Source organism: Etheostoma spectabile, chromosome 1 (genome assembly GCF_008692095.1).
Source record: "Etheostoma spectabile isolate EspeVRDwgs_2016 chromosome 1, UIUC_Espe_1.0, whole genome shotgun sequence".
NCBI lineage: Eukaryota > Metazoa > Chordata > Actinopteri > Perciformes > Percidae > Etheostoma > Etheostoma spectabile.
Window position 1 is genome coordinate 30,437,024 of NC_045733.1, and position 18,242 is coordinate 30,455,265.

Sequence of the window (18,242 nt, forward strand, 5' to 3'; positions counted from 1 at the left end):
GGGGGGTGTTGTGAGGATTTCCCCGGTTGAAGTTAGAGCCCCACTACGCCCCTGCGTGACGCAACGCATTGTGGGGGAACGGAGAATCTTTGCTAACTGCTGTAAAATAGTACCGACTTTTTCGCATTATATTCCGTTTTGTGATACCCAACAACATTAAATATAACGGATAACAGTTTAAATGTTCCTTACCAAGAATGGTCAGTCGGCCGGAAAAAGTGACATGCAGCGGAATTGTTGTCGGCAATGGAGCAAACCCGGAATGGGAATGTCGTGGTTATTGACTATTATTAATAAAATGTGTTTGGGGGGGGGGCATTTCAGGCCTTTAGGAGATAGGACAGCTGAAGACGGGAAAGTGACAGAGAGGGTTGAACGACAGGCAAAGGCCTGCAGGTAGGAATTGAACCTGCAGCTGCTGCGACGAGGACTGAGCCTTAGTACATGGGGGCGCATGCTCTACCAGGTGAGCTCCCCAGGCACCCCATGATTAATATAATAGTTGACAACTAATCGAATAATCTTTGCAGCTCTACTAAACAGTTGCGTAGCGCTGCAGATCAGGCTGATACTGGGTGAGAATGTTCCCTATTTCTTATTTTTGGGGATTTAGGATTTCGTACTTCGGCTAACATTAGCTTGGTGTGTGGGCGGTGCCGGAGGCTGTGGTGGACCCGGCAGCTCCCCAGGTAGCGCAAACAAACTGCTCCGGTGGTTGGATGTGTTTAGTATACAAACTTATAACACAAACCTGCAGATTTTAAGGTTTCTGGTTCCACCATAAACTGAGCCGCTTGTCTCAGTAAGCTGCCGTAATGCTGCAGATGGAGTTCAACAATTACACGTTAAAGTTAGTATGAGGGCAAACTACAGTTGAAGACGAAGCAGTGGAGTTGTGAGAGGTGTCGGTGGAGCGGATAAAGGAGAGAGGGCCTTGTTCAAAGGCACATACTGTAGGAGAGAAAAGACTGAGCATCCTTTGGCTCTCCACTCTCTCAAACCCAGAGGACTGATCTGAGAACAGTCGGCTCTAAAGCTCTTAGTGAAGCCTTGAAGTCAAGGTTCTGTGATTTATATTCATTACATGACAATAATGCGTACAGCTGTAGAAGAAAACTTCAGTCCAATTTTATAGTCTGTGGATAGTCTAGTCAGACACAAATTCTATGATTTATCCCCCCCACCCACCCACCCACCCACCCACCCACCTCAAACAATCCTTGTGTAGGCTATATTAAAAATCAAACTGAGGATAATAATAATAAACCAAATGAAGGGACTTTCAAAAACAACCTGTCAAAATGTCAGTTTTTCTTCAAGTCTGTGAGTTTTTAGTCACAGACTAGAAGATTTTAACCAAGTTAACCCGGCTTATATTCTGATTGAGCACTGACATACATGTTGGCATTGTCCCGTGGTCACAGGAGAAGGACCCCCTGTCCAAACTGTTGACATACAGCTGGTGGTCGAGGTGCAAGGATCATTTATTTGATCTCTGCAGGTTTTCAGCTGAAGTCAAAAGGTTTCCAAGAAAAAAAACAGTGATGCATTGCAGTGGTGATGCATGACAGTGGGAAGCCCGTAGCCACAGCAGCGCTAAATCACACTGAAGTTTCACTGAGCTGCTGCTGGAAAACCGGCTGAGACCTGTTTGACAGCTCTGAGAAAACTATTTAAAAAGAAATGGAGCTTAGAAACCAACTGAACCCCCCCCGTCCCCCCCCCACATCATCATTCATTTTTTTCCCCCACCTAATAGCCTGAAGAGTGAAGCGAGGGGGGACGTCTGTGTGCCCTCTGGGTGAGTCATATCTTGAGCTCTGATGGCCAAAAGCCACACATTATCTGCCGCAGGAAGAAAGATAAAAAATAAAAATAAAAACCTTGAGGAACTCTGTCTTTGAATATCAACTAATAAAGAAGCTCAGTGATGAAATATAAACGACAAAGAGGGGGAAGCACAAGTCATCTTTCTGTAGGATTCACAAACTTTGTCAGGTCTTATCTCTACAGTGCTGTGAAGTATTGTCTGGCTACACCACACATACATACTGGGATAGGAGAAAAAAACACAGAGTGTTGTTTGTATTTCTTTAAACCAATCACAATCGTCTTGGGCGGTGCTAAGCTCCGGACTCAGTGACAGTGGCACTGCTAAATAGTCTCGGGAAGGAACTTGTTTTGGTGGGCAGCCCGCAAAAGAACAAAGTCCCATAAAATATTCAATGAAGTTAACTGTTCAATACTGTACAGTAACGTGAGCTACTTAAATTAGCTGGATATATAGTTTAACCTCATCTGCCCTTACCAGTGTATCGCCGTCCACAGCAATCCCACCATTCGGTCCCAAAACGTCCCAGGTAGAGAGGATATGCCGTGAACATATTCCTATTCATGAGTCTTAACAACCATTCCCCGAATGTAGTCTATCCTGTGCAGAGCCAGGGCAACTAAGGAGTGGCGCCAAAAGAAGCATGTGTAGGTCTTGGAGTGGCCTAGCCAGTCTCCAGACCTGAACCCAATATAAAATCTTTGGCGGGAGCTGAGAGTCCGTATTGCCCAGCAACAGCCCCAAAACCTGAAGGATCTGGAGAAGGTCTGCATGGAGGAGTGTCCCTGCTTCAGTGTGTGCAAATCTGGTCAAGAACTACAGGAAACATCTGATTTCTGTAATTGCAAACAAAGTTTTCTGTACCAAATATTAAGTTCTGCTTTTCTGATGTATCAAATACTTATGTCATACAATAAAATTTGAATTATTTAAACAAAAACAGACAATGTGATTTTCTGGATTTCTGTTTTAGATTCCGTCTCTCACAGTTGAAGTGTACCTATGATTAAAAATGACAGACCTCAACACGCTTCGTAAGTAGGAAAACCTGCAAAATCAGCAATGTAACAAATACTTCTCACCACTGTGTTATTCTTTATTATCTCATTCCAAAATAAATACAGGGAGGAGAAGTCAAGTTTTTACCTTGAAACAAACATCTTAGTACGACTTGTCGTCCAACCTGTTCTGTTCTTAAAGGCCGGGGTTGAAAAGCCAGCAGCAAAAGAGAGAGAGAGAGCTGAGCGGTGTATTCACATCCTTTACTTTAGTAAAAGTACTAATACTACACAAATACTCTGTATACAAGTCCTGCATCGAAAATTTTGCCAAATTGAAGTAATGTAAGTATCAGGAAAATGTACACAAAGTATTAAAAGTAAAAGAACTCGATGGAGAAAAATCCTCCCGTTTTAGAAACTGGAAACGATCCAAACAGTTGTCTGTTTAATTGTCTAATCATTTCAGCTGGACTCGTAGGTCGTTGTATTGTCGAGTAGTCACTAATTCATTTATAATAAAACATATTTTATAAAATAAATGTGTTTTCCTAATTTAAATCCTGATTTATTAAGTGACTAAAGCTGCAGTGGAGAAAAAGTACATTATTTCTCTCTGAAATGTAGCGGAGTAGAAGTAGAAAGTGGCATGAAAAGAAAAGACTCAAAGTACAAGTACCTAACATTTGTTAAGTACAGTACTTGAGTAATGTACTTAGTTACATTCCACTACTGGAGGTGAGACGGTAATAATTGTTCAAATGGGGAAACATCTGCGTACTTTGCTCAGAGACATCAATGATCTTGCACTCGTTATAAATACAAAATAGTGATGGAAGTAGTTGAGTGAAAGATGAAAAAGGAGAGCTTGAGAACCCTGCATACTCTCTCACCAGGTCAATCCATTGTTTCCATTGTTTTGAGGCATGCTGACGCCGCTCTAACAGCCTCCGTTCTTCTGGTTTTTAGGCCTTCATCCACCTGTTTGATGCTGGCTGAAGTAATGGGGGTGAGGGCTCTATGCAGACCGGCCGAGTTCCTCCACACCAAATGGAAAATAGCATTTCATTGTGGAGCCATTTTGTGCATCAGGGTATCTTAAAAGAAGAAAAACACAAACAGCTGGAAGCAAACTGTTGTCTAAAGAATCTTTGTATTTGGCACAATGAAGTCGCAACATCAGTGGAGCCCAAACAACCAAACTTTATGTGGAAAGGCCTGTCTATACACTCAATGTATGTCAGCCGCTCCACTGGTCCAATAGCAGTACATGGTTCAGTGACTTTCCTTGAGGACCACAATGGAAATAAGTCCTGGACTTTATTGTGTTTTAACCTTGATTGTATTGGATTGTATTGGCATTCTTAATGCAATTAAATAAATCAAATTGTAAATCAAATCACCATAGACTGTAGGGCTGGGTTTAAATAAGATGTTCCGACTTAAATCGATTTCCAAGAATCAACCTAAGGAATCCATTGGGACCAATTTTGGTTAGGGAACAAATTGGCATAGCCATTTTCTAAGTGGTCCCTTGGACTCTCATCTCAATATATCTAATGAAATATCACTCAATACTCACCGACTGCACTTTATTGTGTTGACTGCTGTGTTCACATGAAATAAAAAGCAGCTTTGAGATCACTTCTTAATGTAAACATTGATACTTGTAATATTGCACCAGGTTAAAGAAAACCTTTACACAATTGTAGAATCTCTTCCCAAGCTAAATTGGTTTTGTAAATGTTCCTAAGCTAATCGATATTGAAAACAAAACTCCAATTAGGAATAAAATTGAATGGGGAATCAAATCGATTTGGGACCTTGTAATTCTGAATCCAACTGATTTGGAGAATCATTGATGATACCTAGTTTGTGGACTGCCGTTTTGAAGTCTTGAGTTTGGCAATATGGCCGCCGCTATCTTGTTTTTTTTGTAAACCGGATGTGAGGATGTTTAGACGAGAGGGTGGAGCTGGGGAGGATGGCCCAAAGTAACCAGATAGCGCCAGCGGTAGCTAGCTAGCTTGGTTGGCAGAATGAACAGAATTTTTAGGCGACCAAAATGTTCTAACCAATTTTGACGAAATTAAAACAATAAAGTAAAAAGTTAATGACGGAAACACAGACAATCTATGCTTTCTACGTGTAAAAAGAAGAAATCATTGAAGAGGCAAAGAAACCAACTTTTGCTCTGACAGACCAACAAAAGACTTGGTGAGAATGTATTTGTGCGGGTCAAAGCTCTGAAATCTGAGAACTGAAAGTTGCATGCACAACTTCTAAAGTCACCTTTTCATACCAAACTTTCAATTAATCCGCATTCAACTTGTCAAAGGAAGATAGAAAAAGGAAGCAGCACACGTCTTTTGCTCGAAAAGGCTGACTGGCTTTCATGATATGGTTTCTGAATGCAAAGTAATATGAATTGATATATTTTCAGCCTATGCATTACTTCTTCTGTGAGTGCGTCAGACGTCCAGCAGCTGTAGAAATCTGACGTACGTATGGAAGGCCTCTATTGTTCCATTGTTGCCTATGACTAGCCTGTGCATTTCCTCTGTAACATCGCCATAGAAAAACAGCAGAAAAACAGTCTCATGAACTCGGCTCCTTCAATACTCAGGAAGAAAATATAACCCACAATGTTTTTCTCAAGCAAAAAAACAAACAAACAGGGTGTCCACATGGCTTAAAAAAGGGGGGTATTTTACCTTTTTTTAGACTATGGTGAGAAGACAGGAAATGAGGGTGATGTCATCCAACAAAGGTCCACTGGCCTTCCTAACCTTTCAATAAACCAATTTCACAAAACAGAAATTGAATTAGGGCCTCATTAGGATTGTATATATATACATATATATACCATAATATGGCTTGTTGGTTCCTTTTGAATACTGTGCAAGAAGAAGAAAAAAACTGTCTACAAGAATTCTACTTCATTTCTGATTGAATTCTGCACTTTTATTGTTTTAACTCCAGGATGGCAATATGCAGTCATGGTGAGATATTTCCAATAAAACTTCAAATAGGCTCTGACAGCGCAAGTGTTTTTCTATATCTTCAGCATCAACAGGAACAGTAAACGTCAGCTTTGGGTGTCAGAGAGCACCGATGTTTAACAACCAAAACAACAGGAATCACTGAAGGGCCTCAGGCTACATCCACCCTGCTACGTTTTCATCTCTAAACAGTGTTTTGAGATGAAAACAATCTCCGTCCACACAAGAGTTTTAGCATCAGTAGCAAAACTAATCACCTTCTATATTAACACGTCAATTTCCAGGAGCATCTGAACAATCCAGGAAGTGGAACGTTGTTAATATAGACTAGTCTACACTGTGTCAATCTCAATTGTCTGTGCCACAGAGCAGAGTCCGCCCCCATCCTCCTGAAGGATCATGATGCACTGCTCGGCGCCCTCGGATATCACCACCTCCACCAGGTCCTGGCCCGTCTCCGTCTCCGCAGGCAGCGAGCCCTCCGAGGTGAGGAGCAGTGGGGAGGGGCTCTCCGCCAACAGGCTGTCTGTGTGGACGTAGACAACATGTTGGATGTGACCCGAAGCCTCGTCATCTCCTGCCCTCGAGGTCTCAGTCTCGTCTCTCGCCTCCTTTTCCTCCAATTTTTCTCGTCCTCTTTTCCGCCTCACGTGACCCTCCTGCTTGTCTCCTTCTCCCCGGGGGAGAGAGTTCTTCTTGGGTCTGCCTCTGATCGGCTTCGGGTGACTGGAGCCCGAAGTCGCTAAGTCTTGCGTGACCTCGTTCTCGTTGCTGCTCTTCATCTCGTCTCGATGTCCTCCCTCCCGCTCCTCCTCCTCCCGCGGTCCTCCCTTAGCCCTGTGCTGAGCTTGGTGCCGCAGCAGACTTTGTCTCACGGTGTAGGAGGCGCCGCAGTGGCAGCGGTGCGGCTTCTCCATCAGGTGGGATGACTTAATGTGTCTCCGCAGCTTGGTGGCCAAGGTGTAGCCTGAGGGAAAACAACAAATTCATATAAATTAGGGCAGAACGATTAATAGTTTTCAAATCGAAATTTGAAAAACATTTGACCGAATGCGATAAGGTAATTGTGAAGACTGCGATTAATCAAATGTGCAATATTTAGTTGAACGTTTGGTGTAACATTTGGTTTGGAAACATTTTTTACTCCTCTTTTCATTATTATATTTACTGGTTTTTAATAAGATAAATGCTGAACTAAGGTTACATAACACAAATTGTTGACAGACACGCCCTATTTTTAGTGGATTTTTCATATATTTTTTAGAACTTTATTTAACATGATGGTAGAAGGTGCATTATGTAGATGCTGCTGTTGAACTGAAGCATGTTAGAAATTTCAGTTTACAGGACAGTACTCATCTTTTATTGGAATAGTTTATTTATTATTATAACTTTTAGTGTTAAATGTTTAATGTTTAGTGACTGTTCAATGTTCACTTATTGCTGGCAATCCATGTCTATGTCCTCGTCCTTTTATAAGAATATAGAGCGGTTTGACAGTGTCTCATGTTGTAATGCTCCATAACATGTTTTATCTGTTACACAGTGAATATTGAACTTTAGCTAAACTTTAAAAATAAATAAATCGCAAATTGAATTGGAAGTATAATCTCTGGCAGAAAAATCCCAAATAGATTTTTTCCCCCTAAATCGTTCAGCCCTAACATAATATAACATAAAGCAATTTTTCTATATTTTCTGCCATCAAAAAACAGTTAAAGAAATATGTGAGAACGTGAACGAACCAGTGCCAAAATTACAAATAAGGTAACCAAGATAATAAAAAACATAAAGTGGATTTTTATTATCACAGTGCAAACATTCATGTCCTTAGAACGGCAGGTTTTAAGTATCTTTAAACCATCTCTCTGTAAATTGTCTGTTATAGTGTGTTAATGGTGATGAAAGTAGTTTAGCAAAAAATATCAATATTCACTGCTGTAATCACATTTGACAAGTAAAATGATAAAAACTAAAATGCCATCTTTGCCCATTACTCTGATTATTGTTCCGTCCTCCGCCACGCACCATACACCACCGAGAGCGTCTCAAAAGCGTCTTGCAGTCCGACTCACAGATTTTAATGTCTCTACAAGTACTTCACAGAGCAATAACTTGTTTATTTAGCTAGTATCTACCTACCACTCCAAGCACTCCTGTTATTAATGACTTTTCTGGTGTTTTCCTAATAAAAGGACTCTGTGATGTCGTATCTCTCTTGTCGTCCAGGGTGATGTAAAGCAGGCATAAACGATAGTGGTGGATGTGTCACTTCCTTTTTGTCTCTCCGAACGGCCCAAGGTTTGCGTGAAAATAGACCTGGAGCGTATTTTTAGTACCACGGTGAGCTGCTTCACGCACGCTTCTGGGACGCGCCGTAGCACAGCTTGTGGATTATCACACGTGGACTTGAATGGCCGTGATTGCACGCGGGGCACGCCACGCGCCCTGAACGCAGCGCAGGAGTGCCTGGTGGAAATCAGGGGTTAGCCAGTCATGAGGAATAATCTGCCACTTGTAACTGTGAAAGGTCATTCATCAATATTGCAACCACTGCAATCAGAACACACGTTTTGTAAGGCTTCATAAAAGGTACATGTGGACAACCTGTTGTATGCAGAAGAGAACATCTGCAGTGGTTGGTTGGGTTCCTGACGAGCTTTTCTCATTGACTCGTTTTCCCCAGTTCTGTGTCAACTGCTTGTTTTTTTTACTGAAAATCTTTTTATTGTTCGACAAAATAACAAAATTAGAGCACTACATTTCAAACATGAGGCCATTTCGTAACCGGCATTACATGACTTAATTCTCTTAATTTAAACGTTTATATTATAAATTATTTTTTGACTTTTAAATTTTGCTATCATGTTCTAACCTTTTCCACAGACAGGGCAGCGATGGGGTCTTTCTCCAGTGTGAAGTCCCTCGTGGGACTTCAGGCTGTGTGGGTCCCTCAGTGATTTTCCACAGAAGCTGCAGAGGAAACCTCCTCCGGTGTGGGAAAACATGTGCCGACGGAGGTCGGGTTTCTGGGAGAAGCTATGGTCACACTCTGAGCAAGGAAACGGCTTCTCTCCGTTGTGAATTCTCAAATGAGCCTCGAGGTTCCCTGAGAGACAGTCAGAGAGACAGACAGTCAGAGAGACAGACAGTCAGAGAGACAGACAGAGATAGAGACAGTCAGGGAGACAGACAGTCAGAGATAGAGACAGACAGATTGGAAGTAGAATCTGGACTAAAATATTTGATAGTGTAATTGTACCAATAGTACTATAGGGAAGTGAAATTTGGGGGCCCCCTCAGTAGATTGGAACATGACTCCTGGGACAAACACCCGATAGAGACCCTGCACATGGAATTCTGTAGAAGAACTCCATATGCTCAAAGGAAAACGCCAAATAACGCCTGTCGAGCAGAACTGGGATGTTTCCCATTACTGCTAAACATACAGAAATGAGCAATTGCATTTTGGACACATCTTACTTTAAGCCAAAAAGACTGTCCTATAAGCCTCGGTATGGCTGTCATGGTGTTCTCAATGTGTAGCAAAAGATCTTAGGTCCAGGCATTAGTTCTCTTTGGGCGGTGTTCCCATTTATTATAAAAGTAGAAAAGGAGTATTCACATAAAATAGTACTTCACCCAGTGGTGATTAATAAACGCTGTGGCGTGCTCACGGCTACAGTAAGAACTGTGTGTTCCCCGCTATCCACACCTTTCCCTCACTGATTACCACACCTGTAAATATACTTAATTCCCTGTGATGTGCCACACCCAGTGCAATACTGCCCCAAGTGGCTAAAATAAATAATTCAATTAACCTAACTAAAAAGGTTGCTACAAATGGCTCCTACAAAGACACTCTTCATTTCAAAGCACTAAAAATCCAAGAGCTGAATCCTGAAAACAGTCCCCTCAGTCAGCTGACGGTGAAGCTAACTAACCAGGCTCCCCTCAGTCAGCTGACGGTGAAGCTAACTAACCAGGCTCCCATCAGTCAGCTGACGGTGAAGCTAACTAACCAGGCTCCCATCAGTCAGCTGGTGGAGAAGCTAACTAACCAGGCTCCCATCAGTCAGCTGGTGGAGAAGCTAACTAACCAGGCTCCCATCAGTCAGCTGGTGGTGAAGCTAACTAACCAGGCTCCCCTCAGTCAGCTGTTGGTGAAGCTAACTAACCAGGCTCCCCTCAGTCAGCTGTTGGTGAAGCTAACTAACCAGGCTCCCATCAGTCAGCTGACGGTGGAGCTAACTAACCAGGCTCCCCTCAGTCAGCTGGTGGAGAAGCTAACTAACCAGATCCCCTCAGTCAGCTGGTGGTGAAGCTAACTAACCAGGCTCCCCTCAGTCAGCTGACGGTGAAGCTAACTAACCAGGCTCCCATCAGTCAGCTGGTGGAGAAGCTAACTAACCAGGCTCCCATCAGTCAGCTGGTGGAAAAGCTAACTAACCAGGCTCCCATCAGTCAGCTGGTGGAGAAGCTAACTAACCAGGCTCCCATCAGTCAGCTGGTGGAGAAGCTAACTAACCAGGCTCCCATCAGTCAGCTGGTGGAGAAGCTAACTAACCAGGCTCCCATCAACACTGGTTCAAAACAACCCAATAAAACAGATAATAAAGCATTCAAAAGTTCAATATTTAGAACATTGGAAAAATTAAACAAAACACAAAGTAGACTAAATTGTTTATTTGACTCTTAACAGAGAATATAAATTGGCTGAGTATCTGCACCCTACACTAGAGACAGGAAGACTCAGAAAGACATGGCTGCCCAGAGATGAGCGTATATGTGCTCACTGCAGGGGAGGTAAAAACAGTGATACACTTCCTCCTCCACTGTGGCAGACAGACAGAGATAGAGACGGTCAGAGAGACAGACAGAGATAGAGACAGTCAGAGAGACAGACAGAGATAGAGACGGTCAGAGAGACAGACAGAGATAGAGACGGTCAGAGAGACAGACAGAGATAGAGACAGACAGAGAGACAGACAGAGATAGAGACAGTCAGAGAGACAGACAGAGATAGAGACGTCAGAGAGAGAGGGAGACAGATGAAGACAGACGAGAGATGAGACGGGTGAGACAGATCAGACAGACGAGAGACAGACAAGAGAGACAGAGATAGAGACGGTCAGAGAGACAGACAGAGATAGAGACAGTCAGAGAGACAGACAGAGATAGAGACGGTCAGAGAGACAGACAGAGATAGAGACAGTCAGAGAGACAGACAGAGATAGAGACGGTCAGAGAGACAGACAGTAAGCATGTGTCCAACAAAGTGTAAAGACTGGGTTCACCAAATTACTGTTGTCACTTTGACAAATGAAACCATCTATTGTGATAATTGACCAGAGCAGGAGATTGGCTCCTCGGAGTGTTACTAAATGGTCTCTTGTTGAAAATAATCTAATAAAGTTTCCTCATCCATGTAATCACAACACAATTCTGTTTTCTGTCTTTCACAATTAAAGGGAAATTTGTAATTTAGGGGAATAAGTTTACTTTCCTTCTAATGGTCAGATGAGAAGATTAATATCTGATTTGGTAAAGTGCTCGATCCGGAACGTGATTAGCTTCGGTACTCCAAAGCTCATTTAGATCTAGATGTTTGTGTTTGCTTCAATGAGGGTGTCCAGCCCCTCATAAATTTTGGCTGACGGGACACTTGGATAGCTCACTGGGTTGAGCGTGGACCCAATGTACAAAAGCTCAGTCTTTGCCACATTGGCCAGGGATTCAATTCTGACCATCTGCCATTAGCTTGTCATATTTGCTTGCCATGTCCTTCCCCCTCTATGTCCCCTTTCACACCAGCTGTCCTGTGTAATAAAGGCCTAAAATGCCCCTTTTTATTAAGATTTTTTTAGGCATATTATGCTTTTGTTTATACATAAACAGAAAGGAAAAAAGGGAGAGAACAGGGAAGACAAGCTGCAAAGGACCCCAGGCCAGAATCTGACCCTGGTTGCTGGGGTTAAGACTGAGCCTTAATAGTACGCACCCTACCCGGTAAACTAACGGGGTGCCCCAACTTGTAAGCACTCCCAACATCTCTTGAGATTTTGAGATGTTGGAAGTGTGTTTTTTTCTCTTTTGGTGCTTTGTTGTTGCCAACTATTTTCCATTGGAAAATATCTAAAAATCACTGGATGACATAAACTTCCTTTATCATTGAATATCATCTTGTCTCTAAGTTATCTAGTTGAGAGACAGCGTTCACAAGTGTTTTTGGTTCTGCAGCTGTAGCAATATCCGATTTGATACATAGATAAGTTTAGCATAAATAAGCCTCTTAAAGTCCTGTCATTGATAAATAAAGACATTTTTCATTAAGTTTCCCTGTAGCAAAGGGGATTTGGAAAACGGTAACATGCAGATCGCAGAGTGCTGCGTGCAATACACAACCAATGGCAGGCTTATACCCAGAGTCAGACTATAGTGGAGGCAAACCACCTCACCGAAACATAACAGTTAACAACAGCAGCACCACGGAGACGGTTAGGCAGCTTGTTGCAGCTCCAGGATCAGTCTTGGGCCTCTGACATTACCTTTCTGACTGAAGCGCTTCCCGCAGTGCTGACAGATGTGAGGTTTTTCCCCCGTGTGGACCTTCATGTGGTTCCTTAAAGAGCCGGAGTTAGCAAGCAGCTTTGGGCAGACTGTGCACCGCACCTGAGAGAGAAGAAAACAAAATGCCTTTTTTCCCGAACTCTTTTTAAATACTTTAAAATCAAACTGCTGTTTTGGGAGGAATAAACAAGACCTGCATGCAAAATTTAAAGATGTTACGTGAAAGATTTTTAAAGTGGGCTGAGCAGTGCAGAGAGAGAAACCCATTTTAGAAACTGTGTTTTAGAAGTTGCTGAGATGAAGCAGCAGACATTTCTAAATGCTCCTCCTTGTTAATGGCGGGTTTCAGGAGAAAGACATTACAGGAGTGAAAAATGAATTCATTAGGCTGCACGGTGTCCTCCTTATCAAAACAGATATCATCTGGAAATGTCACCACACAGGAGTGAACAAGCACTTAAAGGGAATCTGTGGATTTTTCCTGTAAACACTCAAGAGTCATTTTTTATTCAGTGTTACTCAACACAACTCGGCGTGTAGAGCTCTAACGAGTGTGTGTTGAATGTATTTCCTTCCTCATAAAACATTAATAAAGCCCATTTGAAATATTGTGTCATGTATTGCATTTGCAGCATATTCTGTTGATTTATTGTGTTATAGAGTTGATATATTTATTGTACTTTAATTATTATCCACTTCACTTCATATTACACCATATACTGTATAGAGATGTTCCAATAGCAGTTTCGGTAGCGCCTCCGATACTGCCTAAAACGCTGGTATTGGTGTTGGGAAGTACTGGAGTTTGTACACTGATCCGATACCACGTAAAAAAGAAAATCTATGTTTAAGTAGTTGAGTGTGCTGATGTGCTGCTATAGCAACAATAGACACAATGACTATTATTGCCCATACTTATAATTATTCAGCATTTTTTTTGTCCCGCTACTAGTCACGGAGCGTTGCCAACACGTGCGTACAAAATACATCAAAACGTGTGTAATGATCGGGAATGAAGTGCTATGCGTGTTTTCCACACAAATTGCAAACAAGTTGCTCTCTACCCTACAGTTTTTACTCTTCATACATCATGGTTGGTCAAATTGTAGGAAATGTGCCGGTTGCAGGTATGTAACTGTGGAGTCCATCAAACATAAACCTTTTGCTCTGTTCATACCAACTGCCGACAGAAACTATGAAAAAAAAAATCTGGAAGGACACAGATGGTTCCCTGACACCACAGAGGGGAGGACAGAGGGGGGAACTGCGGTACGATTCTCTGAAAAATTTCCAAACAAATGGCTCTCTCCCTTACAGTTTGCACTGTTCATACAGTACATCATTGTTGGTCAAAATGTAGGAAATCTTGTGCCGGTTGCAGACATGTAACCAGGGCATGAAATTAACACCCGCCCACCTGCCAAATGCGGGTGAATTTTGCAATTGGTGGTGGGTAACACTGTCAATCTACCTGCCATGTTGGCTGACAGCCAATGAGAATTGAGTGATTCAGACGCATGACGATCAGTAAGCAGGGTACACAGTTGCTTACGGGCCCAGACAAATCAGGGGCCCGCATCACTGGAAAACATTGATTGACAGCTGGGGCCCCCTATTGCATTTTCATTACTCGCAACAATCCGAGCAGTCCCACGTGCAGCCACTGACCAATCGGGAGTGAGAACAGGTCAAATTAATTTCCTTGTTTCTGATATGAAGACGAGACGTGTGTGACTCAAACATCTCACCAACAAAATGTACAGCGAAAGACGTCCTGCCAACCTGTAAACATTTTAACATCAATGTACTCTAACATTTTTTCACTATAAAGTCGTTGAAAGTTGCTGCCGTTTCAATCCTGTCAGCTCGCTGCAGCGGGGGGGGGGGCTGCTGCTCCGTTCCCCCCGCGACTGACGCACGCACACACACATAAACACACAAAATCACACAGAGTGGATACAGGAAAAACCACAGATGAGATGTACAGGGTGGCCTAAATTGAGAACAACTAAATTATTGAAGGTGCAATGATAAGTTAAAGTCCAATAACTACTTTATCAAACTGTATGACTATGTGTCCCAGCCCAGGATAGGACATGATGGATATGCTAGATTATCAAGGCGGGCCCCCTACTACAGCATGTGATTGTCCATGAGTAGGCTCATAGAGACACAGCAATTCCTGTTTTTCACCTTTATAAGGCAAAAAAGTGGCTTTTGAAAAGTGACAGTGGACTGTGGATTTAAAAATCCTCCCGCCACTGTGGCACGTGGTCAAAAAAAGTTAACTTTAGGGCCGGCATGTAGCTCAGTCGCTCCAGTCTTTACCGGGATGCAGGGCCACCACACCGCAGCAGACTCGCTGTGGCCTTGAAAACCTTGAAAACACAACATCAAAATTCGAATATTTTCAAGGATATCAAGCACCCGTACGAACCCTGAAATATGCTCAATTTTATGAGCATAGTGTAAAGGCGTTTTGATAGCATCATCTGTAATAGAGATTGTCCGCCAGGTAACGTGATGACGTAATCGCGCGCGATTCACTTGACGCTTCAGAGCAAACAACATCTTATCCTTCTAAAACACATTTTCTCGTTTCCTCTCTCCTCCCATGATTTCCTTGCATCTCTCCTATGCTTCCTTGGTGGGATGGAAAAAGACACGAGGAAGGGAGGCAAGTCGAGGGGACCGGGAAAGCAATTAAAAGCAACTGAGATTCAGCCATGGATGGTGGTTCTTTGTTGAATCAATGCGCAGGTATGTATGCGGAAATACGTCCTGTGAAATGTAACCGTACGTAATCGTACGTAACCTGAATCCTACCGCTCTTTGAGAACATCTGTCTCCACTGCGCAGTGAATAAAACTCATCAGAACCAGCAACTGAATTGGAACGGAGAGAACTTTTTCCTCCACACAGTGCAGTTAAATAGAAACTCACAGCTCCCTACCTTCGGAGGCGGTGTGTAAACTACTTTGCTGCAGTGAAGGAGGCGGTGGATGCGTAGGGAGGGGCGGCGAGCAAAAGCCTTGCCACAGTGCTCGCAGGCGTAAGGTCTCTCTCCGGTGTGCAGCACCATGTGCTCCGTCAGGTCCCGCTTCAGGCCGTACGTCTTCTCACAGTGAGGGCAGGGGAACGGACGCTCCCCACGGTGACTCATCTGCAAACAGAACCATGATTATTAGAAATAAAACTGGTTATTAATACTGCTATTGTACCTAATCACTGGGGTGAGTAAATTGCTACCCGGCATGATGTTGAACCTCATAGCCGTCAAGGGAGCAATGAGTTAAGAAGACAAAAAAAAATACTCCCTATATCTACACACCCGCTGTTTTAAAATAGTCTCCGGTGACGTATCTTGTTTTTTCTGAACCCATTAGGCTGTCAAGTATTTCTTTTTTAGGTTGTTTTATGTTATTTTTCCTGCGGAGAACTGAATTAAGAGGTGAAATAATACAGAGAGACATCCGTTGGTAAAGAAGCTACAGAGAGCCGCTGAGAGAAGGAGGAATCAAAGAATCATTATCTGGCAATATCAGCGTAAACGTTGGGTGATTAATATAGACATGTCAGTACACAGATGGCAGAGATATGTTTGTAGTTTAGAGTCATCACAGTTTGTCCTCTAGAGAGCAAAGTGTTTGTTTTTTTAAATGTTCCGCTTATTATAGATCTTGGTACCAAATTAAACGGGTGCCCGTAAGATAACATTTGTTTGTGTTAATGTAAAAAAAAAAGAGAGAAAGATTGGCCGATACAGTGATACAAAAATCCACAGTAAATCTGTCTCTAATTGTGACTGCACCTTAATGGTGATGCCTGACATTATAGAGGAACAAACCAAGAATAAAACCAAACGCCTGGCTAGCTAGCAGCTATAATGTTACCCAGCATGCCATTCGGCAGTGTAAATTTGTAAATGTAAAATTATTAGTGTTAGAAATTGTTTAAGTCACGTATTGTTGTGTGCTGTGGTGTTTTATCCTGTTAGAGAGTTAGTTGTGATTATTAATTGTTGTGTTATGAAGTTACTACCAGGAGTGAGAAGGGGGCTCCCATTCTCAAATCACTCGCGGATTACTGTGGCAGCACTGCGCCGGTATTACAGTGAATAAAAAAAATGAACATCATACCACAAATGACTACAGGTATACAGTATACCGCCCAGCACTACCCCGCAGCAGTGATGTGTAGGTGTACTCCAGGAACCTGTTACATCACATCGGGTGTGGTTACAGGACCAACAAAGACTTCGGAAACCAAGCATCCATCCAACCACCCGTCCATCAGGGATGCTGGCCGTGGTCAAACAGACTTCAAACTTTCCACCAGAGTAAACAGCTTAACTCTGCTTTTCCAGCGAGACACTGGAACAGGTTACCCCCTGACTTTCACACTATTACAAACGTAGCTCTTTATATATCTAACCTCCAAACATATTTATTTACAATGGCTTTTAACACATAGTAGCACAGTGACATTCTCCTTTTATGCGTATCCTTTTCAGATTTCACTGTATTTTTTATACTATACTTTAAACTGATCTTCCTGTGTGAGGTCTTTATTCTTGGTCCGTAATAAGAAAAGCACGTAAAGGGGAAATGAATAAATGTTGACTGATTGAAAATGTTTTATTTCTCTTTAATTTTTTATTTTATCTTTTTGGTGAATATTTGTACTAGCTTGATTTCCAGTGACATTTACTGTTTGAATTGTATTGTTAGTGTTATTTTTTTTTTTTTCTCCAAATGTAGAACAATCTGCTCTACACAAATCTTGATTGCAACTCTTAAATTACCGATTTTCAGGGATCCTTACTGAAAATGTTTCATAGCATTATGTGTTCATGTTAAAATACGAATATCTGGCGTTATATCATATCTCTTAAACCCACAAATATCAACAGTCTTTGGACCCAAGAAAGAAAGAAGTCCTGCTCAATCATCAATTACCTGATGGGCTCTGAAGCTTTCTGCAGAGGTGTAGTTCTTCCCACAGTCTTGGCAGCTGAAGGGTTTCTCTTCCGTGTGGCTGAACTGGTGTTTCTTTAAGTGGCCGATCTGGTAGAACTTCTTCCCACAGCTGGAACATCTGTAGCGTCTCTCTCGGACCTCCGGATGGCCCAAAAGAGCCGCCTCGGCCTCGCATGCTCCTTCAATCGCTTCCAAATTGGCCTCAGCATCAGGGTGCGAGATCTTCATGGACGCCACCTTTACTGGGACAGATGTTGCGTGGTCGGCGGAACTCCGGCTCTGTCCGTCTGACTGTGTGGGTGGGTAGGGGCAGGCAGGGGGTTGCCTCCCCCGGCTGGTCAGACAGTGAACGCGTCGTGGTTTAGCAGCCAGGCGGGAGCTGCAGCGGATGGGAGGAGGAGCCGAGAGGCCTCTGTCGGACTCAGACTTTGTCTGTCTGTCTGCAGGTTTACAGTTGGTCTGTCTGTCTGCAGGTTTACAGTCGGTCTGTCTGTCCGTGGGTTTAGAGTGTGTCTGTCTGTCTGCAGGTTTACAGTCGGTCTGTCTGTCCGTGGGTTTAGAGTGTGTCTGTCTGTCTGCAGGTTTACAGTCGGTCTGTCTGTCTGCAGGTTTACAGTCGGTCTGTCTGTCCGTGGGTTTAGAGTGTGTCTGTCTGTCTGCAGGTTTACAGTCGGTCTGTCTGTCCGTGGGTTTAGAGTGTGTCTGTCTGTCTGCAGGTTTACAGTCGGTCTGTCTGTCCGTGGGTTTAGAGTGTGTCTGTCTGTCTGCAGGTTTACAGTCGGTCTGTCTGTCCGTGGGTTTACAGTGTGTCTGTCTGTCTGTAGGTGTACAGTCTCTCTGTCTTTCTGCAGGTTTACAGTCT

At 42.9% G+C, this 18,242-nt stretch overlaps 1 protein-coding gene and 1 long non-coding RNA gene across 2 annotated transcripts in view; one reads left to right on the forward strand and one right to left on the reverse strand.

Annotated features, from left to right (window-relative positions):
• The window catches only part of LOC116687315 (uncharacterized), a 24,057-nt gene extending 20,136 nt beyond the window's left edge, over nt 1–3,921 (forward strand). Inside the window, exons 2-3 of the long non-coding RNA XR_004331513.1 lie at nt 2,686–2,691; nt 3,906–3,921. This is a non-coding gene — a long non-coding RNA (uncharacterized LOC116687315). The remainder of the gene's footprint in view (nt 1–2,685; nt 2,692–3,905) is intronic.
• A 1,846-nt stretch (nt 3,922–5,767) lies between these two features.
• On the reverse strand, nt 5,768–17,997 carry LOC116687123 (zinc finger protein 408). Its single transcript, XM_032512280.1, has 5 exons — nt 17,360–17,997; nt 15,355–15,564; nt 12,380–12,503; nt 8,707–8,940; nt 5,768–6,798 (listed from the first exon to the last, which is right to left on the reverse strand). The coding sequence occupies exons 1-5, from the start codon at nt 17,606–17,608 to the stop codon at nt 6,164–6,166; spliced, it is 1,452 nt and encodes a 483-aa protein (XP_032368171.1). The 5' UTR covers nt 17,609–17,997; the 3' UTR covers nt 5,768–6,163.
• Between the last annotated feature and the right edge of the window lie 245 nt (nt 17,998–18,242).